The 22968-nt window shown below is 38.7% G+C and overlaps 1 protein-coding gene across 1 annotated transcript in view; it reads left to right on the forward strand.

The window, feature by feature from the left end:
• The window catches only part of frmpd1a (FERM and PDZ domain containing 1a), a 22500-nt gene extending 161 nt beyond the window's left edge, over window positions 1-22339 (forward strand). The window contains exons 1-17 of the mRNA XM_077604760.1: window positions 1-104; window positions 4997-5101; window positions 6792-6914; window positions 7127-7287; window positions 7628-7730; window positions 7865-7910; window positions 9475-9579; window positions 11839-11934; window positions 12227-12352; window positions 12485-12604; window positions 13205-13341; window positions 13428-13647; window positions 13900-14082; window positions 15317-15461; window positions 15792-17142; window positions 18093-18451; window positions 18545-22339. The exon at window positions 1-104 is cut by the window's left edge and continues 161 nt beyond it. Coding sequence (XP_077460886.1) covers window positions 6796-6914; window positions 7127-7287; window positions 7628-7730; window positions 7865-7910; window positions 9475-9579; window positions 11839-11934; window positions 12227-12352; window positions 12485-12604; window positions 13205-13341; window positions 13428-13647; window positions 13900-14082; window positions 15317-15461; window positions 15792-17142; window positions 18093-18451; window positions 18545-21357 — 6084 coding nt within the window. The 5' untranslated portion in view covers window positions 1-104; window positions 4997-5101; window positions 6792-6795 and the 3' untranslated portion in view covers window positions 21358-22339. The remainder of the gene's footprint in view (window positions 105-4996; window positions 5102-6791; window positions 6915-7126; window positions 7288-7627; window positions 7731-7864; window positions 7911-9474; window positions 9580-11838; window positions 11935-12226; window positions 12353-12484; window positions 12605-13204; window positions 13342-13427; window positions 13648-13899; window positions 14083-15316; window positions 15462-15791; window positions 17143-18092; window positions 18452-18544) is intronic.
• The last annotated feature ends 629 nt before the right edge of the window (window positions 22340-22968 follow it).

Here is a 22968-nt window from a genome sequence, read left to right on the forward strand (position 1 = left end):
ATTTTACTGGACTCTATTTTGTGGACGCTATAATTCCTCGTCCGGGACAGTGTAAACCTCCACCCTCCGCACTCTGGAGGGGATTAGAAACACAAACCAGCTCGGTAAGGTCTTTAACTCTCATTAACAAGAATGAATAACAACTTGATGGTAGAAAACTGTCTGCCATAGTGTTTGCTAACAAAAACTCATAATAATTTAAATTTTGCATGATTATTTTTAGCCCTGCCTGCATATCTGTCAAAAATAATTGTCCCCTTCAGAGATTTAGTGCAAAATCGTTAAACAGGCTGATATTATAGTAGATTTTATTGTCTCAAAACGGTACAAATCAAATAATACATTTAGAAATACTATCAGAAGGAACACAGTTTCGTTAAAGTTTCACACAGTGATTAAGTACACTACTACTCAGGGATGATGGAGGCAAGGGGGTGCTGTGCTGCTCAACCACTCAACTTTACTAGTTTTGATCCCCTAATTGATGTTTTGAAAGTCATGCACAAAACTAGGGATGTTGATTTGGGAATTCTAAGTTTAGAGACAGTCTGACAGGTGGATAACGCTGAAAGAACTGGAGGGTAGAAAGTAGGAAGGTGAACTTAATGCTTCGTACACGTGTCAAAGTGGCGGACCAGGGGCCAAATCTGGCCCGCCGCATCATTTTGTGTGGCCCGGGAAACTAAATCATGAGTGCCGACTTTCTGTTTTAGGATCAAATTAAAATGAAGAGTATAGATGTATATTAAATTTTCTGATTTTCCCCCTTTTAAATCAATAATTGTATTTTTTAAATCAATTTTTTACGTGTTTTTAGTTCAAAAATAGTTTTGTAAAATCTAAATAAAGCTAAAAAAAACCATTGTTTTAGATCTATAAAAAACTGAATATTCAGGGCTTTTAATCCAGTTCTTTTAATCCATTTATAAAATAAAAACAATCTAAATATTATATCTAAAATGGTCCAGCCCACATGAGATCTGGTCACCATGAATGTGGCCCACCAACCAAACTGGGTTTGACACCCCTGGCTTAGGATGTGTTTGTGCTGACAGGAAAATGCTTAAGGGAGAGAAAACATCAGATTCACGAAAAGAAAGCAACTTCTTTATTCAGCATCTTTGGAGGAATTGATGACCACAGTAAACAAATAAATCACAGTCGGTGACAAATCAATTTTATTCAGTGACCCTTTGTGCACACACCCTCATGTGCATTTTATAGCACAATGTTGCTCTGAATATTTTGCTGCATCATGCCTCGGTGAACAATAAAATCTTTATTATTGCCGTTGCATGTCCTCAACTGGGTGCTTAAGCGTATATATATATTTTCCGTAAAGCTGCAGTTGGTATGTACGTGTTTTATGTCTGTGTCATGGCCAGATTTGGAATCAAAATGAGCACAGAGACTTCTTCAGTAGATGAAAAGAGACCCGCCAACATCTGAGGGCATTTCCAGGCTTTATTAATTGATGACGTTATTTTTAGGCTTAGTTACATTTTTTATGCAATTGCATTTATCAAGTGTAATACCCATTGAATAGTCTGTCTGAATGTGGGCATGTAATTGCTTGCAACTTGAACAAACATGAATGAAAAACAAAAACAAAAATTGTTGTTTTTATCAATAATTAAACTTGGCTCTGCCAACTACAACATATGCAAGTGGGTATAATCTGGCCTGCCAATCTTACAGTAAATATTAGGTTAATACAGTAAGGGCAGCATATATGGCACAACAAGAGGAGGTTGGTTATATCCTAGTAATTTGTGTGTTTCTATTGTCCTCATTACATTTGTGTACTATGCCAACCCAGAGTTCTAAACTTCAAAGTCTGAAAACATCCTTTGCATTGAGTTTAAACTTGGGTGGTAATCATTATTTGCCTGCCCTATGCCAAGGTCATATTTTGCATCTAACCTAAACAGCACCTATGTGTCAAATGTAAAAAAATAACTTCAAAGTTGCAGTATTGTAGAAGTGCAAATTTTTCTCTTCACACTTTTCTCCTTACTGAACCTACGTGAACTACAAGTACAGTGGTACCTCTTCTTACAAAATTATTTGGTTCGAGAACTTGTTTTGTAACTTGGATTTTTCATAAATAGAGCAGAATTGTATATGTAAATTCTCAAATTTGTTCCACTGTTCTAAAAAACCTACCAACTAAACTTTAAAAAATGATCAACGTGTCCCAAATTTGAATGAAAGATGTGAAAACATTTTATATTTGTGCAGTAAGGAGGAAGCTAACGTTGGTCAACAGAGAGAGCACACAAACACATGCACATGAGCACACATCTTATCAAATTATGAATTCAAAACAACTTATCATTAAATAGAAGTTGCAATATCAGTCATGAAGGGCTAGCAGGCCTAGCTGGACTTTAGTGCATCATGAAGGCACACAGTAGAGAGCGTTTAGTGGTCTTTTTGCTCATAAAATTATGTAAAAGTATTTTAAGTCAAGATTTTAACATTATAGCGCTCTGACGATGTGCACTGAATTTTTACTCCTTCACCTTTCTCTGGCTCAGTTCCCTCTTAGTGTCATAGTTTTATACAAAGATTTGAAAGCATCTTTGGGGAAAAAACGTATTGCACACAACGTTGGATATGCACCATGTATGCTGATTAGAGCAAAAACATGATCTGACAGTCATGTATACTTAGTATGTCAATCAAAACCAACTCCATGGATGATGGGTGATAGGTTGAACGGGATCTGACGTTGGTTCTTACGCTGGTTTACCTGCATATCAGTAAGAAGATAAATTTGATAGCACAATAGCATAGACAATATCCATCCTTCGGTTTTTGGTTGTTGTTTTTTTAAACCAGACGTAATCTACTCAAAATATCTTCTAACAGGCGATCCTAATCGACATATTGGTTACATTTGACTGTACATCGTTTGAAACTATTTTTTATGTCCTTTCAAAAGATGTTCATTACTCAGTCCATTATTTTTTCCTGAAATGATCACTTTTGTGTTGGAGCATCTGTCATGGTCTGTGTGCTAAAATGCCTATAAATGTTTGCCAAAGTGAAGTGGTTGCATTATCTGAATACATTATTCATGTAAGGAGCTCTTTGACTAAGACACACCAATATTCAAACACTCAAGCATGAATATTTGTGTTTTAATATAATATGATGCATGTTGTACCCTTTACATTTACTGCATGAGAATCAGATCTTATTGTGTGTTCAGAGTACAAGTCTTATTTTATATTGGTATTGTATCACATGCAAATTGTCAGCCACTAAGCAAATTCTCAGGGAATGAAGTTGTAGGATTTTTTTAAAGATAGATTTATTTGTAACCTTTCAACTATAATACCTTGGTTGTTACGATCGCGCCGAGACGTCGTGGCGCGATCGGAGGGATTTGGACCCAGTAGCGGGGAAGCAGGAGGGGACGAGACGAACTGTGCTCATGACATGACAGTAACTTTAATGACTCAACAAGCTTTACAAAGTAACAAGGACTTATACATCCCAAAACGAAACAAAACCGGAGCATGGAGAACAGTACCTTTGCAGCGATGTATGCAGTGTCACGCAGGACGATCCGACAATGACTACCACTTCCGTGGTGCTTAAATACCCACATCAGGAAGTAATCAAGAATCACTCGCAGCTGCTCTAGCCTAACGGCAAGCCAGGAGGGACAAACGAGCTGCTCCTGACATTGGTCGCCTACAAATTATCAAGAGCTCTATCTTTCACAGACCTGTAAATTGTAGGTTTGCCACTTGTTCACTGTATTATTGCCATGGTTTAATTTGTGTAAAAGACACCTGTCCACAGTCTGAAATAATTCTCAGAATCCAGAGAGTTGACCTTGGAAGTTACTTCTGAAGAAAGAATGCAATTAATGACTAGTTAGTAGTTTCATAAAAAACAGAAATCCATTGCCAAAATGCAAAGCAGTCATATCTTCAGTCTGGTAATTATGTGAAGTAGTGAGCCCCCAGATTGGGTGAATGCAGTATTCTTGCTATCCTCGGTAAGTAGTATTATTAATTGAAGCAAAGCAATAAGTATTGACTAGAGGGCTACGGGAAAAAGTCTCAAGTCAGTGTTTGACAGTTGGGCTGATTGGACATTTCTCGAGGCTTTATGAGGTCCTCATTAAATATGGATGTTGTTTGGAATGGGGCCAAGTGGGACTTGACAAGCTGCACAAAGAGCCCAGAGTGGCAGGACCATCATGTTTTTTTTCCTTCTTGCCTGTCTCCCTTGCTGTCTCCTTTCTTTCTCAGATTTCCGGATTCTTTTGCCTCCAGTCTCGTTCACTCTTTGATTTGTGTAACTGTCCATTTCTACTGAGCAAATGACTTCTTTTTTTTTCCTTCTCGTTTTTCTGTGTTGCTCGTTGCTGCTTCTCCACACTGTGTGTCTCGGTCAGATCAGCACTCTCTCTCACTCTTTACCCACTTTTTTTTCTGGCTCTCGACTAAAACCTTTTAGTAGAGAGGCTTCCAGGGAAGTAGTGATGTTTTGCAACAGCTTGTGATGCTATAAGTGCTGTAATCAAAAAAGGGAGGCAGCTTTCTAATGGCGTTCATCTGATTGTGATTTATTATGTTAAGATGGTTAATAGTCTACTCTAATTGAGTCTACTTTTAAAATAAGTTGTTCACAGACAGTACCGAACAAAATATTGAATTTTTAATGAGTTTTACTGAAGTATGAATGATATTGGAATATTTAATGCCTGATTTGGATGCTCAAAAAAATAAAGTACTAAATCCTCAATTGCAGACTAACGCCAGGTTAAATACAGTGATGGTGATCACACAAATAATGTAAGACTTAGACTACTTGTTCACAGACAGTACCGAACAAAATTTTGAATTTTTAATGAGTTTTACTGAAGTATGAATGATATTGGAATATTATATTATATTTCCACTATCTAATTCCTATTTTGTTTTGTTTACATATGCAACAAAACTGTAACCCACAACTTTGTGTTTGTCATTAGGTAATGAAGACTGGTCCTCCTCAGCAGAGTGATGGATGGGGAAATAGCAGGATGGGACTTTAAGTGGCGCCCACGTGGAGCCCTGAGCAATAGGGCTGAGAGCAGGTGTGTGCTGGTCTGCTGCCCTGAAACCATTTTTAAATGTGTATGAAAAGACAAAGGGCAATATTAAATCATTAGGAAAATGTGCTATATATACTAAGTGGGGCAGACTGTGAGAGGGAGGTATGTAGTGAACCACAGACAGTGTCTGTGATACCATTTAGCTTAGTCCTATGCCCTAACCAGACCTCTGAGGTTAAGGACAAGCTTGTTCTAATCTGGTTAAGCATGGGTGACGCACAAAGTCCCTGTCAATGCCTGCAGACATACAGTACTTTGTAATCTCATTTGCCCACACTGTGAGACTTTCACACATTTAGAAAGCAAAATACAATTTTCATTACGCACACTTTAACAAATAGTATTTCCTTTTTGTTTTCTTCCTCAAATAGATTTTAGATTTGTAAAAGGAACCCTATTGGCAACATCTGCTACTGTAGAAATCCATTTATCAAATTAGCATGAAATGGTTGGCACAGTGTCAATGGAGCTGTTTGTTTTGCAACGCGTATTTGTATGGAAATGCTGTTATTGTTTAACAATATCACCACATTTTGAATTATATAGTAGAATTATTGTGATTGCTGACATTAAAAACACAGGGTTGGGGTCAAACTCTTGCCCAACAGGGGATTTTCGTCAAAGTAAATGGATGGATATCTGAATAGGACTTGCTTTGTTCCTCAAAATCCCTGATTTCACCTGTGTATGAAAATACAAGGTTATGGTCCTCAGTTGTCTCTCATCTTATCTCATAGGGTCGTGGGGGGTGCTGTCCCCGGGGGACACCCTGAATCGGTGGCCAGCCGATCGCAGGGCACCGTCCTCAGTTGTTTTCGTTTCTATTACAACATTAATTGGGGGTAATTCACATGTGCAAGCCCTGTAGGCCTGCTTTTTTTTGCATCTGTAACCTGAGAAGGGAATTTGTGAAGAAGGATCAATAAATGCTAGGGAAAGGATAAAAATGAAAGCTGAAGAGATCTTATGAAACAAAACTACATGCCGGCATTATAAACTGTGTCACTCATGACTTCTACTCAACAGAATTAACCTCCTTAGGATGTCATCATAATAATTTTTTTTTCTATCCTCCTTTCTTTCTTTTTGCTTGTCACTAAATTAGCAAGTCATCCCTCCTTGTCCGTTTGTTCCCTCTAATGGATGGTGCTAATGCCCATCATCATCAAAGCATCTGCTTCCTGCAGCTGCGGGATACACTACAACCTAGATAATCCATGGAGACGTCCATCTTTTCAATAATTTCCCAAAAATTTGAATAACAAAATGATAATCTGCAGCTGCGGGATACACTACAACCTAGATAATCTATGGAGACGTCCATCTTTTCAATAATTTCCCAAAAATTTGAATAACAAAATGATAATCTGCAGCTGCGGGATACACTACAACCTAGATAATCCATGGAGACGTCCATCTTTTCAATAATTTCCCAATAATTTGAATAACGAAATGATACTGATGAGGATAATAGAGGTCTTGAATAAACTATGTGAATGTGTGTAGTATGTGAATTTACAATTGAATATTTACGCAAAATGTTTACTCTCTGCCTTTAACATTTTTTTTTATTAATCATAATGTATTTGGTCATCTAGTTTTTTGTGTGTTTGTTTTTGTGAAATTAGTCAATGAAATAAATGATTCTGTATTATATGTATGGTCATCTCAGGTAAATGGAACTGCAGGACAGGAGTCGCTCCCCGTCCCGCAGGACCAGCCGGGTCGAGCAGGTGGTGGGAAGATGGTTGAGGCGGTCCCGAGAATTGGGCAGCAGGTCTCACTCTTTGAGCAGGTCAAACTTTTTACGTCTAATTTAATGAGCTCACCGCCTTCTTCGACGCATCTTTTTCTTCCTCATCTTTCTTCTTTGAGTGGGCAGTCCTTGCCCACCTCTTGTGAATTTCAGTGCGAATTCTGACATTTTTAGGAGAGTAAAAAATTATTTGGGATACTTATGACTGTCACCCAACAATGACTCCTGTGCTATTTGATGACCATTTACAGGGACCGAGTTTCAATAGAATCAGCAGCAGAATCTATAAGCACAGATGGAAGGAACTATCCCTTCCGCTTGAATGTTTTGATCCAGCAGGACCCAAAGCTCAAATCCCATGGCCTCACTCTGTCCTCACAGACACCCATCTTGGTACAAGAGGTCACCCAAGGTATGACAAGAAATGCATAACGTGTATCTTTTCTTTTTCGACAGGTATCATTCAGTTCCAATTGACCCCATATTTGATGGTAATATCGTGATATTATTGGGCTTATTTCAACCTTGATTTTAAATTGTGGAATGGCTAGGCAGCATGTTTTTTTTAAATAGACAAGTTAGAGTATCGCGAAGGACCTTTAAATCAGGTGCACCCTTGTTGCAAATACTCAATTTTAGCAATATTTTAATTTTAACAACAAGAAAAAACTCGGCAGTCATTTTTTGTTATGTATGAAAAGGTACAACACAACCGCTAAATATGACGCCTCAAGAAAACTTTTTATGTCCAGGTGGTCCTGCAGATGGCCGGCTCATCCCTGGTGACCAGGTCGTGAAGATCAATAATGTCGCTGTCGATGACCTTACCCCTGAGCAAGCTGCTGAAATTATCAGGTGTTCACTATCACTGGCAACAACATTCAAGTTATACACACAATGCATACAGAAGTAGTAATGTAAACACCAAACTCAAATTAAGGTATGTCTGTAAGGAACTGTCTTTAACGGCTCCTCTTTATTTCCTTCAGAGAGTGTCAAGTTTCGTTGTCTGTGACTATACTCAGAAAAGTGCTGGTAAGTCATGATAGCTCACCAATACACATGAAACTGTTATTTTAATCTATCTTAATAAAGATCTGTCATATCAACACAACTGCAACTGAATGTTTTTAATGGTTAAACTTTAATTCTCCATGCCACTAGCCCACAACAACCCAGGGAATTAAGGACTTGTAGTGGATAGAAACCAGGTGAAAAAAACACATTGAGGTAGATGTCTGCACAAGGTGTGGCGGAATAGTTCCAGTTACATTTGTCTAAAAAAAAATTAAAAATCCAAAACACGGTTTCCCTTTAGAGGTCATCCCAATCTGATGAATTTTACTAGCCTTCTCTTGGCTCGTTCATGATATTCTAATATAACAAGTGTAGTTATATACTGCTGTAGTTATTTGAGTACAACGTGCAAAATTTTGTACCAAAAAACTGCAGCAAAGTTCGGGTGCACGTTATATAAGAATCTCAGTAAAACACTGCCCTCCACCGGTGATGTAAAACCTGTCTTTTTCCGCCAGATGAGGCGCGAGAGCCCATTCTATTGGCCGGTGCTTACACTAAAAGAAGTCAAGAAGAATGAAATCAATTGTTTGGTGAATCTGATGATGATGAATCAGACTGAAATTTTTTAAATGTTAGGATGATGAATTAGACTTTAAGGATTTAAAATTGTAAATTCCATTTGAGAATTGTGTCCATACTGGTAGTTTGTTTTACCAGGTTTCCGTACCATATGTTTTTGTCATGGCAACATGTGTTCAACATTTGCCAGTTACCAGTATCCTTGGTGTGACCTGAGAAAAACTGGAAAAAAAAAAAAAAAACAATTTTTAGTCACAAATTATAGGTGCACGTTATACACATGTTGGCGTTATACTCGTATAAATACGGTATATGTGTGTGCCCCTTGATATTGTGGATATGCTATCCAATGTTCAGATGTATGTTCATCAAACCAATAAATCTACTGTACATGTAACCAAGGCTAGAGTTTGAGCGTCATACTGCACAACTCTTCTGTCACCAAGGTCCTATCATTACATCCCTGATAATTTCACTTCAACTGTGTGTATGTTGGGTGTACTGCATGTGTGTTGTCACTTGACCGTCCAAGCCTTGGACTTCAATCAGTAACCCAGAAGCCAATTTATATTCAGTCCCATTTGAAGGAGGTCACTAAATAAATGCCTGAACTTCAAGTCTCCCTTGTGCCTCTGTTAAAGAAAGCAACTTTAATCTCGTTTGGTTGATGGCTCTCAGCTCTGCTACTGAATCTAACTAAATATATTGATTTCAATTTACCTCGACATATCTAATAGCAGGGCTGGCGGCTCAGTGGTTAGCATATCAGCCTCACAGTTCTGGGGTCCCGGGTTTGAATTCAGGTCGATGTATGGAGTTTCCATGTTCTCCTCAGGTCTACATGGGTTTTCTACGGGTACTTTGGTTTCTACCCACATCACAAAAACATGTATGCAAGGCTGGTTGGATACTCTAAATTGCCCTATGATTGGCTGGCCAATATACTATACATACATATATATTTATAAACGTATTTATACTTCTTATGTCTATCTTTAAGGGACCTAAGTCATCCTTCATCACACCTGAGAAGAGAGCCAAGCTTAAATCCAACCCGGTAAAGGTCCGGTTTGCTGAGGAAGTGGAGGTCAATGGACACTCTCAGGTTAGTGTTGAAACAATATCCCTTTACATGACTTTGACTCTGACTCTTTTCTAAGGAAAGCCTTTTTTTTCTCCATATAACATTCTACTTTCACAGATCAGCTAGACATACTGTAGTGCTGACGTCTTGTTATCTCAAATGTTTGTCTTTCGACCAAAGATACATGGGAATCTTTTTCAGAGCGTACTGTAACACCTGGCTGGGAAATATCACAGGTTATGGTTATATAGACAGACCAGATTGGATTTATCCACAGTAATATTACCCAATAGGATATTCTAACCAGATGCATCATTTTTCAGATTGACATCATAGTGTAAGAACCAGTAATAGAGTAAATATCTGTCAATTTTGTCATCTGTGAATATTCACGTTCTTATGAACTAAATTTGTTTGTAAGATGAACTTGTATGCACTCAAGTTAAGTGATGCTTTTTTTTCACGCAAGCCTGGCTCTGGCTGCTCCCATTCTTTTACCGGATGTGGAATTAGCTGGATGTGAAAACCCACTGAGGCTGGAGTGCCCATTACTAATCCCGGGGAAAATACAGGTCGATATCTGCCCCATCTCCCAATTACGACTGTGATTAACATGCAAGACTCGGCGATCTGTATTTGGGAGAGATATTTGTGGAGATCTTAACATACTTAACATGTGCAATAACCAATTTAAATACAGCAAAGGCATATACAATAATAGCTGAAAGCATACAGTCATAGTGAAATGATCAAAGAAGTAGGACTTGCAAAATTATTTTAGTGGACATACTGTACATACAGTCAATATAAAGCATAGTATCAACAGATCTGTTCAATTTCCAGGTATTTAATCAAATGAAATAAAATTACAATAAATCACTTGAAACCTTATTCCACCATTAATGTGACCTCTTTGTTACCCGTACAACTTAAGTGTAAGAAAATACTGCTGAAATGATGTGGGTAACAAATGGATTTACTTTACTGTTTTCACAAAAACTAAATCTATTTGTCATTTGTGAGGATTCTAATTTTCTACAAATGTTCTAGTTTTTAGGGGATATTTCTGTGACATGTTTTTACCAAAATATCCCAACGATCAAGAAGTTAGACAATACGTACACACTACTTCTTAGAAGCAATGACTTGGGCTTGACAAAGAAACTTGCTGTCGGCATGGGCATTACTAAATGTAAAATGTCCCCATTGTTAACGGCAGTGCAGAAATACAAAGCAACTCACTTAAACGCACATTTACAAGAAATTAATAAAAGTTGTAGCAGTATACTTTGGTGTTTCTTTGGACACTTTCATTTTTTGAAAGCATTTGTTTTTACTTATACTTAGACAAAGACTACAATTTTATTTTTGCCTTGAGCTAGATAAATTTTATTTCTCTTTGGGTGTTCTAGTTAACTCCTACCATAAAAAAATAGAACATACGCAGAGTCAAAGAAATACCACTTCATGTGGAGACCTGAGTCCATTTTCAAAAATAGGGAGATAACTATTTGTTAAGCGGCCCGGTGGAGGGAACGAGTGGTTAGCGCATCGGCCTCACAGTTCTGGGGTCGAGGGTTTGATCCCAGGTCGGTCCTCACTGTGTAGAGTTTGCATGTTCTCAACGGGCTTGCGATTTTTTTTCCATGTACTCCGGTTTCCTCTCACACCCCCAAAACATACATGTGGACTGGTTGAACACTCTAAATTGCCCCTGATATGAGTGTGAGCGTGAATTGTTGCCCATCTCCTCGTGCCCTGCGATTGGCTGGCAAATAATTCAGGATGTCTTCTGCCTGGTGCCCGAAGTCGACTGGGATAGGCTCGAGCGGAGGATAAGCGGTTCAGAAGATGAATAAATGAAACTACTTGTTATTACCAAATAAGACATTGAAAATCTAATCCCATTTTTTATTTTCTCCAGTCTAGATTAGATCAACTCAATACTCCCCTATATCAGTCATACTTCTTAAGCACTCTTTTGCCTCTGCTAAACAACGCAGAGGCTTGGCATCTTACTGAGTGAGATATAAACACATTAATGAATTGGCTTGTATCTAATAATTGATTTCCAATATTTTATTGATAACTTTCCACATGGGTTGTGCTCCAAGCATAATAAAAACTGTGAGGCTGACGCGCTAATCACTCGTCCACTTTTTTTATACTTAAACACAAAGTACTTTACATGCTGTTTCTTTTCTTTAATTCCTATAATGTAAAATGATTACGTGAATTAAGATGTTCATTGATCTTATTACTTTTTTTTACCCTTTGCAGGGAAACTCACTGCTATTCCTTCCTAATGTTCTGAAGGTATATCTGGAGAATGGACAGACAAAGGCCTTTAAATTTGAACCCATTACAACAGTCAAGGTAGACAATGTATACATATACATTTACCTGTCTTATTTCGCCTATAGTCCAACAATTAGTGTCAACAATTACATTAGTGTTACATTCATTGCAAGTTAATTCTGTATTAATGGATGGCTAATTACTTATACAGCAACTGGGCTTTATTAAACTACCTTTTCGCCGAGGTCATACAATAGCCATAGTCATAGTAGCCATTAGGGATTTAAAGATGCAGTTTTGATCTTTATTACTATGCCATTCTTATCTCAATTCCAACTATCTCATTTGCTTGCTCTTTATTTTGACTCAGGATATTGTGATGACACTCAAGGAAAAACTTTCCCTGATAAATATTGAACATTTCTCTCTGGTGCTCGAGCAGCAATACAGTGTCACTAAACTGTTATTGTTACATGAGGAAGAGAGGATACAACAGGTATTTATAAACACTACAATTTTCAACTGCATGTATTGAAATTACTAGTCTACAGTATGTATTAGCAATATATGTGTATTTGACCTAAATTCAGTGAATGTATGCATGACGTGACTTTTGGTTTGAGTTCAGGTGGTCCAGAAGAAGGAGTCCCGTGACTACAGATGCTTATTCCGTGTGTGTTTTATCCCAAAACTCCCTGAGACTCTGCTACAAGATGATCCGACTGCCTTTGAGTATCTATTCCTGCAGGTTATTTAGCATATTACCATTCCTTCGACAAAAGTGACATTTCTGTTTTAGTTGATTTTTTTTGCCTGATTTATTGTACTAGGATAAATATATTTTGTAGGCGTTGAATTTTAATATATTTCATGTATTTACTTCAACTACAGGCAACAGTCATTTTCATGACCCTTACAGTCATTGAACAGTCATCCTCAACTGTTTGCACAAATAAACTTATTCACAATAGGAAGGAAATCAGAACCTCAAGATGATATGGTGAAAATGGTGGACTAGAGTTTCTTAGTTATCAGGCAACTGATTTTGTGGACAATTTTAAAAAGACATGCCCAAGTTGAGTTCTTTATGCCACAGAGGATAGGGGTTGGGAATAAATGCCCATGCATTTACAGAGAAACACCATAGTGCACAGCAATAGACTAATTTAAAGATCAATACAGCAAATTTAAAATTGAATTTTTGAGGGACCAATGTAAACAGAATTGCACATTAGGACTGTGACAGCTTTCTTAAACTAGTCAAAAGAAACTGGCAATTTCAAGATAACAGCAATTGGGAGTAAATAAAGAGATATGAGACTGAGTGGCATATTTCTGTTTTTGTTAGGGAGTGAATGATGTCCTGCAAGAGCGATTTGCAGTAGAAATGAGGTGTAACACTGCCCTGCGACTTGGCGCACTGCACATCCAGGAAAGGTTGGCAAACTGTGGCCTCTCCCCGAAGACCAACCTGAAGATAATCACGTAATTATATATTATATATGATCAACATTTTTTCCAACTTTAATGCTCTTATTTAGTCAGCTTTTTTGTTGATTTGTTTACTCCAGTAAGACTTGGGGCATCGACAACTTTGTGTCATCCACATTGCTGCGGAACATGCGAGAAAAAGACTTGATGAAGGCCATTCATTTCCAGCTGAAAAGAAGCCATTCCCAAAATGATTCCAAACAGAGGGCCCTGACAGTCAATCAAGCGCGCATAAATTACTTGGAAGAGCTCAGTGACCTCAAGTCTTATGGTGGAAAATCCTTTAGTGCAACAATGATGGTGAGGATATATTTTGTAATTCCTACATATTGATTCATTATTACATGTATTATTTAGAATGTATGCCTAGCAATTTAGAGGTTTAAAATTTATGTGGCATTTGCATGTTTGCCCCTGCTTGCATACAAGGTCAACTTTCTACTTAACAAGGAGAGGAAAGGGCATATAGAAAAAATATATATAGTCCTTAACTAAAGCCTATTTATTACTATTTGTTAATTCGATTTTATGAATTCCCTCCCTTTTGTTCAGCTCCAGGATAGAGAGTCCACAGTGACACTGTTGGTGGGTGCGCGTTATGGAGTGAGCCAGGTGATCAACAACAAGCTTAGCATCCTGTCCACCCTCACAGAGTTTAACAGCATCACACGCCTCGAACTCATTCCTGAGTCTGACAAGGTCAGCTTGGTTAAGATATACCTGCAAGACATTATGGTAAGACCTAAGGAATAATAGAACATTTTATCATACCATAGTGCCCTATATTTAGGACATTTGTTCAGTTTCACTGTAGTAAAGCAAAATTTAGACCCATTTTACCATAAAACAGCACTAAAGGCACGGCAATTATCGCAATGAATAATATATAACTAAACCCATCAAAACAATGTCTTCTTTCACAGTACAGGACTGTTGCTTAGAACTTGACATCACTAAAATTGTTTGCATGTATTTATGTTACACAAAAAATGTGTAACCCATTAGTAACCTACAGTGTGTGTAAAAAAATAATAATAATGCAAATTGCCAGTCAATCTAAACATCCTGAGTTAATAATAGATTTATAGTTTTCTTTTAAAGCCCATGTTGACAAAATGTGTAAAATGAAAAGCATAAATACATTTTTAGTTGTAAACATTAATTCATGTCTAGCCCAACTATAGAAAAAGACTCAGGCGAGGCATTGTGATTTTGGGCAGTTCTCCACCACTAGCATGGTAAGAAGCTCTGAGCGTGCAGGCTCAAAGCATGGGGTTTTAGTGATTAAACAAAGATCATTTGCATAGAAGGATCACACAATGAGTAAAATGGTTTGCCCTAAGCATCTGACTTCAGTAAAACAAAATGACTGTTCTTTGCTCAACAAGATGTAACTCAATATTAGGAAATGGTATAGCATAAATAAGACAAGTCATTGCTTAAATCTAGCTTAATCTTTGAAATTTCCATGCAATCTGAAATGAAATGTCGAATCAAATTGCAAAAATGTATTGCCATCGATGATCTTTAGTCATTTTAACTGTTGAATGACCACTTGGTCCAGGACTAATATATAGTGTTCAAAACTGGGTCAGTCTTAACAGATTTGCAAATTAGAATTTGATAATAAAGTAAAGCATGACGGGTGGCCCCGTGGATGAGTGGTTAGCCGTCGGCCTCACAGTTCTGGGGTCCTGGGTTTGAATCCAGGTTGGTCCACGTGTGTGGAGTTTGCATGATCTCCCCAGGCCTGCGTGGGGTTCTCTGGGCACTCCGGTTTCCTCCCACATTCCAAAAAACATTCATGGTAGGCTAGTTGGACACTCTACATTGTCTCTAGGTTTGAGTGTGCTGTATATGTGATTTTCGTTGTGATTCATAATGAAACATTCATGAGCTCATGTGATGTGATTAGATTTTGAATATGGTCCTTCTCTGTCCGAATAATGCTGTCATTTGTCACCCTCAGCCAATTACATTACTGCTGGAGACAGTTGCAGCAAAGGATATGTCATGCCTAATAGCAGGATACTGTCGAGTGTTTGTTCACCCCAATATCAACATTTTTCCCTGGATGGATGTCCCTAAAAAGCATAGAGTATCTGCTGAAGAAGGTACATGGAGAGCTGTTATGCACAAATCACACACTGCACTGTTTATTTACAAGAAGACCCATTAGCTTTAGTGCAATAGATGTTTTTAAAACTGAGTGCAATCAACCTCTTCCCAGTGGGTCTAAAACCCTCTCAGTGAAATCATTTGTAATGAAGTGATTGTGATAATTGCTTATATCAATAAATGGCAATAGCAAGTTACTGAAGAGCGACTTTAGCTTTTTATGAAACAAAGCTTTACGTAAGTGTAGACAAGATTGTAGTTTATTAGGGTTCAACTTCATTTGATGCATTCAGCTATTGAAGGTCATATTGTCTTTCGGTCAACAGGGTACGTGTCACGTCGTGGTAGCGATTCTGACCACTCGTCCGACTTGGACATGGAGCCAATTGTCCCCCGTGTGTCTGCTAATGCCAAACGCCGCCCACGTGTCAGAGCCTCTTCAGACGCAGAGGCAAGGAAAAGAAGAGAAGGGCAGACCAGGACAAACAAACGTGACAGTGACTTTAGAAATAAAAAATCAGCAGGCAAAAGGCAAAAAGAGGATAAAGACACAGACCATGAAAAAGACTATTTACCTGAATTTGAGAAGAAGGATCAACTGCTTGACGAAAAAGAAGCCCAAACAAAAAAGGATGATGTGAAGCTTGAAAGTCAAACACTGCAATCTAAACTGGGAGGTGGAGCAACAGAGGACCAGCCTTCACTCTCTGACTCCTGTCATACTGACTCTCGCATTGTTACCAGTCCTTCCAGTGACTCGCTGGACCTCCTGGAGGAAGATGACTTGATTACATGTTCCTCTATCTCCCTGCAGCCCATTGTCGCAACACTAAGTCATGCTCATCTCTATTCAGCCCTCGAGCTTTACCCCCCTTCCCTCACACACTCTGAGGAGAACCTGCTAGTTCCTCCACCTGCTCATTCCCATCCTCTTCTCCACCTTACATCCTACAATAATGATGAAAGGGGAAACAGAGGGTCAGACGACAAAGGTTCTCCCCCAAATTTTGATGCTGTTCCTATGTCACTTGAAAGTCCCCTTACTAAACAGTCAACCAGCTCATACACTGAAGATGATGAAACCATATGTTTTGCTGAGCTCTCTCGCCTTGTAGATCTCCTCCCGAGCCCTGCAGAGGCCAGTGATGATGAACCAGATGAAGAAAAGGACACTAGGGAAAACATAAATATGCTAAATAGCAGCCAAGAGGACACTGAAAGCAGAACACGTGAAGTAGCAAAAGCGAGCAGGAAGAGCGGAATTGGAGAACATCAACATTCCCCGGTTTTGTCCTCAGCATCTTCCTACTCTGAATTTGTGTTCAACTTTGAGCAGAAAGATGCCAGCTGTTACTACAAACTCTGCTCCAACATAACCCCTGACAGCGCTCGCAGCCTTTCCCAACCTGTGAATGATAGTCAGAGAAGTGACAAAGATAACACTAAGGAAGTACAGAATCACTCGAAAGAACTTGAGTCTGCACCCATTCTCCAGCCACCACCTGGTTTTGGAGATAGCAGCTCTGATGAAGAGTTCTTTGACGCCAGAGATGGCTTCACGTCACCTGACGACATGGAGCTAAAAGGTGATCCTACTTTTGCTGTGAAGTTTCTATTACTGGCCTCCTTAAATGAGGTGCTGATCTTATGCTGGGATTTTTTAGTACTGCCTTACAAGTAGGGCAAAAAGATCATATCACGATTTTTGAAAAAATAAAAGCACAATCTCGATTTTATTATGGTTCCTTTTTTAGATTGTTTATTCCCAACCACTGTGCTTTGCCGCGAGAGATGTTCTGATGCGCCACAGAAAATGCAGATTATTTTCATACATTGTAATATTCCAACAGATTAACTATTAATATTAGAAGAATGTAATATTGAAAGATTGAAATTGTAATGAGAAGAGAAAAAAAGTTAATATTATCAGATAAAATAGTTTTGTTGCTTATTTTCACATTATCTGAACCCAAAGTTGTATGGTTGCGCGAGCTTTAACTTTTGGCAGCGTAAGGCTTGTGTGAACAAAACACTGCTTTTGGCCTAATATTTATTTGATATTTGGAGAAAATAGCTTTAAAAAAATTGAAGTCAATGTATTACTTATTTTTATGTTACATGAACCACAAGATGTCAGTGGTCTGTAGACATCAACTTTTGAATTGGAAGGATCAAATTAAAAATAGTTATTGAAATAATTTATTTATTTATTTGAATTCTATTGGTGGCCAAGTGGTTAACGCCTGGACCTCACAGTTCTCGGGTTGAGAGTTCAATCCCAGGTGGGTCCTTATTGTGTGAAGTTTGCATGGTCTCCCCAGGCTTGCGTGGGTTTTCTCCAGAACACTCTAAATTGTCCTTAGGTATGAGTGTGAGCGTGAATGGTATTCATCTCCTCGTGCCCTGCGATTAGCTGGCCACCAATTCAGTGTGTCCGCCACCTATTGCGATCTTATGGTAATGTAAATACAAAAGGTACCCGGGTATGTGTGCCTTCCATCTGGTGGCTAAGGTTCATAAAATGCATAATTATATATCATTATATAGTTGCTGCCATCATAACATTCAGACATATACTTGAGTTATATGCAAGATTTGAGATTTTTTTTCATAATTGTTAATCAAAGAGGGATTAAAATAAAAGCAAGTTTGACATACTCACTGCAATATTGGAATACTAATTTGACCCCTTTTTTTCATACAGATAAGTGCACTGAGGTGAAAGTGGATTTTGCTAATTCACTCAACCTCAGTGACATCAGTGTCTCTGTGTCCGATGCAAAGAAAGATGGTAATTCAGAAGAGGTGGGTCAGCAATGCAAAGAAAGTGACAAAAGGGCATTGCATGAGCTGAGGAAACGATCCCGGAAGCGTCGTTCCTACATGGAAACAGATTATACGTCGAGGGTATCATATCCGGAACCCGAACCAATATCAATGCAAGACCGGATCCATTCTATGCTGAATAGCAACTTTTTGGCCAAAGGTACTCATGCTGACATATTAATTTTAGATTATGAACTTGTAGAACAATCTGATAACCAATTTCCAACTGTTTTCTGTTCGTCTTACTTTGAAGGGGAACCAGAACAGCTCGAGTCGAAGCCCATTCTCTCTAATATTGGATCCAGTGAGCAAGCTCGTGACCATCTGGCATCAGCAAGCAGAAGCAGGAAACATGATATGGAGATGGAACCCGATGCAATGGAATCAAAATCTGTCATAGATCATATTAGGATAGTAGTTCCTTCCATCACTGTTGTTCGATGTCGGGTGGATCCAGATGGAAAAGAGAGTGCTGATTGCAGCAGTGACAGACCAGAGACGGGAAAAGATGAGAAGAGCATGCTAGAGTTTAAACAAGAGGAAGACAAGGACAAAAGAATGACAGGGAATGGACCATCCCTTTCTCATATGTTATTGTCACAGGATTCTGAGAAACAAGACATTTCAAAAGAACTAATTCATTGCAGTAAAGGTGACCTTGAGGCGACCAAATTGATGTCACGGCTAATAGAGTTGAATGACAAGGGTGTCGACCAGATTGCTTCTATTCAAAACTCATTTGAAGAGGAAGATTCAAAAGTTGCAGCCTATTCCCCACCACACGCGCCACCTTCATCCCCTTGTCCACCAATGCTAGCTTGTCATAAATCTCCCAGTGATTGTTTGGACACAGAATGCACAGAATTATCGCACTTGGCCTCATCCAACACTGAGCAAAAACAAAATGAAGTCGGCGAACCACAATTAGATTTAGAAGTTACCGCAAATGAAGATCAACCCACTGATATGAGTAGAATGACAATGCCTGATAGTGACGAAGTTACTGACAGCATAAACTCTGATGTTTTTGATGATGATATTTTGGTTAAATCTGATATTGAAAATACCAATGACACTCTCACAAAAGGTAATGGTCATATAGAATACAGCGATACTATAAACTCCATCACAGCGAAGCCTGGACTTGCAATAAGTATCATACATCCATCGCTAAATTCGGGGTCTGGTTTGAAAACTGAAATTTTAAATACTTGTAGTCTGATTAAAACTTTAGATGGACCAAGAGATGGAGACTCTTCTTCAGATGCTGATTCTGGCTCACTTCAACCTAACACTGCTACGATACATGATCTTGCCAAAGAGCCTCATCTGCCAACTCACTTCCTCTTTCAGTCCTATTCTCCTAGCCTAATGGGCCGTTTGTCCGCATCCACATTAAGAGGAAAGATTCAAAAGTTGCCTCTTTTTTTGTCACGTTCCCAAGAGACCCTCAACCAAACAGAGTGGGAGAATGATGCCACAAGTCCTATTAAGGACTGTGTGGCCAGCAGGGATAACTTGCACATTGTGAAAAACATTGATGACACGAGAGAGACAATGACAGAGGTAGTGGAGTCAGATGATTCAGATGCCACTGTGACAGGATCCGAAGTAGACTGTGATTTCTTTGTCGAAACAACCACAGCAAAGACTTCTAATTTAGTATCAGAAGTAAAGAAAACCACAGATGATGTGTTAATAGACCATGAAACCACATTCCTAGTTGTCCAGAATGAAACCAAACTACAACAACCCAACGGACTTCTTCCCGAACCCATCAAGCTGCCTATAACAGAGCCCCCAATTTCCATTCTGAGTAGCCTCCAAAGACATCATACAGGTCTTACATTGGAAACTCCTGGTCCTATAACAATGCCACCGGAATCAAAGATGACATATGCGATAAAGATGGAGAGCATTCCAGTTTGTAAATTAGGCACACACTCACCCCCCAGCCCTACTCCGATTGTGGTTACTACACAAAATTTAAATGGGCCTGGTCCACATTTTCATGTGCAAAGAACCAGCAGTGACAGGCCCTTAATGGGTCTTTGTAGGCCAGCAGAACAAACAATCCAACCCCATTGTTCAGGCTGGCGAGGCTTTAACTTCTGGGAGGAACCATCCCAAGTCTCATCAGAGTTAGGGACAACTTTAAACTCAAAACCTGAGGTCGGGTGCACTTCTGTGCTGACATCTGGATGTGACTCAGTAGTGGAGGGGTTAAATATTGATCCTTGTGGTTGCCCAGCAGTCTACACCAACTGCTTTGACAAAGAGGGCAGTTTTGATGAGGACTTGACTGTTTATGAGTTTTCATGTCAAGGCAGTGGTGAAACACAAAGTGCCAGATTACCTCTTCCACTCATAACTGATCCCCCAACATCAACCCACCTTTCCTCCTCTTCAACATACCCTCCCTCCTATCCACACCTGCTGCCATCCCTCCAAACATCTGAGCTCAGTCCCCTTCTCTCACCACTCTGTGATGAAGATCACCTTCCCACTCAAACACAAAAGGACACCATTAATCGCCTTGGAAAGCAACGTTACCCTGATCCGCCTGATGGGTTCCAAGTCGTACGTGCTGATGTAGACCAGCTTCTTTCTGTCTTGGAAAATAGCAGCGCTGACTGTTCTTTGCCCAGTCAAGGAGGTTTCCACCCAAGGGAAACATGTGCTTCTCACTTTACAGAGAACAAGCAAGTGCTTCAAACAGAGGCGAGGCGGTTAACGGCTTCCTGCCAAAAAGTGGTGGCCATTGACCAGAGTCCAGAGGAAATGCTCAACTCTCTGGCAGATAGTTTCCGGACCTTAGTGGAGTTGGCTGGCACGTGCATATGGTTTTCCAGTTGCGACAGGTGTGAGCGCAGGAATGCCGAAGCAGTTGCTGGACTGCAAGATGTGGCCCGTTCATTCAGGGACTTCTGTTTGGCAGCAGAGCGAGCCGGCAAAAAGCATAGCTGCCACGACCTGAGCACCAAGCTGCTTGCCAAACAATGCACTGCACTTACTGCATCTGTCTTTTGCCTCACACAGATCTTCCGTACTCTAACTGCACTGTAGAGGCTTCAACAACCGCTAGTGCAAAACCTCCGCTGGCATGTTAATGCGTGGAATGGTGATGTGCATGTGTTTACTGCCTGTTTGATGTGCACCAATCCAACAGTCTGCCAGTACCCTCATGCAATCTGCCTAAGCAAATCTGTTTGAATTCCTGTGTAGATTTGTACTTGAATGTATGCTGTATATTTTGATGATCAAATAATTCATCGAATGAACGTTACTGCTGTATTTTATTGAGGAAGCAAGGAATGTAAACTATAAAACACAACAAAAAGGAGATTTGTAATTGTTTACATACTTAGCTTTACTCTCAGGAGTTTGGGCTTGCCATAGTGGTGAGATATTTTTTTTGTTTTCCTGATGTCTGGGCCTACTTAAGGTGTCACAAAAAGCTTAGCAGTATCCAGTAAGGAATGTTTTTAAGTTTGCCATAGTATTTTATTTAACGATCTCATTTTATACCTTTTGGCCAAATTATTTATTAAAACTTCTACTACTATATATAAACAGTATTTTTACTCTGAGGCTCTCAAATCCTCAAATGCTATTGTTTACAAATTCAAAAACAGTACCTAATATATGATTCTGCAAAATTACACAAATCAAGCATCTAGTTGTGTTTGCAATTTTTTAAACCAACTTGACCAGTTGAGTTAATTGCCTAGCCACAGTTAAGGTTTGTGTGTAGACCTAAAATGGACTTAAAATATTATAATTTGGTAGTGTGCTTTTTGAAAGACTGATACAATAAGTTCAAAAGTTGTTGCTTACGCTACCTCCAACTGAGTCAAATGGTATTACATAATAGCACTTTTGGGGGAGAAGGAAGTACCTTACCTTTTGATCAATTTAGAGACAAGATTTGCATTAACACAAAGTGCATTTTAATCAATAATTTCCCAATATAGCATATATATATATATATATATATATATATATATATATATATATATATATATATATATATATATATATATACATATATATATATATATATATATATATATATATATATATATATTCCACCCAAAAACACGGAAACCTAGTGAAGTGTATGCGATCCAATTTGGACTCTAATGTGTGCAGACAAAAAGATAGTAGCTTAATAAGCAAGACACAAAGCGCTTCAAAGAACACCAGTCACAGTCGTTAGGTGGGGCTCATTTGTGGACAGTTTTGAGCTTTTTAAAAGTGATATTTTATTAAACTGTAGGCATATGTAAGTGAAGCACGCCTAAAGAATATGTTTCACAGCAGAGGCACTAGAAATAAAATATCCAATTTTATACAACGACTATTGTACTGGAACACTGTATGTCTTTAACTTCAATGGAATATACAGTTATAGCATATACTGGCTGGAACTGTTACTTAAAAAAATAATGTTTTCTAATCTTTATCATATGTGCTAAAGAAGCATGCAGTTAAGCCATACAATGTGTTGTAAAATCAGGGATTGTTTCTGAAAGGCTGAATGATAACTTGTTACCCTTGCTTTGTACTCTATTCGACTATTAAAAATTATATTCAGATTTATTTTTGTTACCATTTGTGAGTGAATTTCTATTCAAAGCACTCGACAGGGATGTATAGTATTTCAAAAAAATGTAT

Source organism: Stigmatopora argus, chromosome 7 (assembly GCF_051989625.1).
Source record: "Stigmatopora argus isolate UIUO_Sarg chromosome 7, RoL_Sarg_1.0, whole genome shotgun sequence".
In the NCBI taxonomy this organism is placed as follows: Eukaryota; Metazoa; Chordata; class Actinopteri; order Syngnathiformes; family Syngnathidae; genus Stigmatopora; species Stigmatopora argus.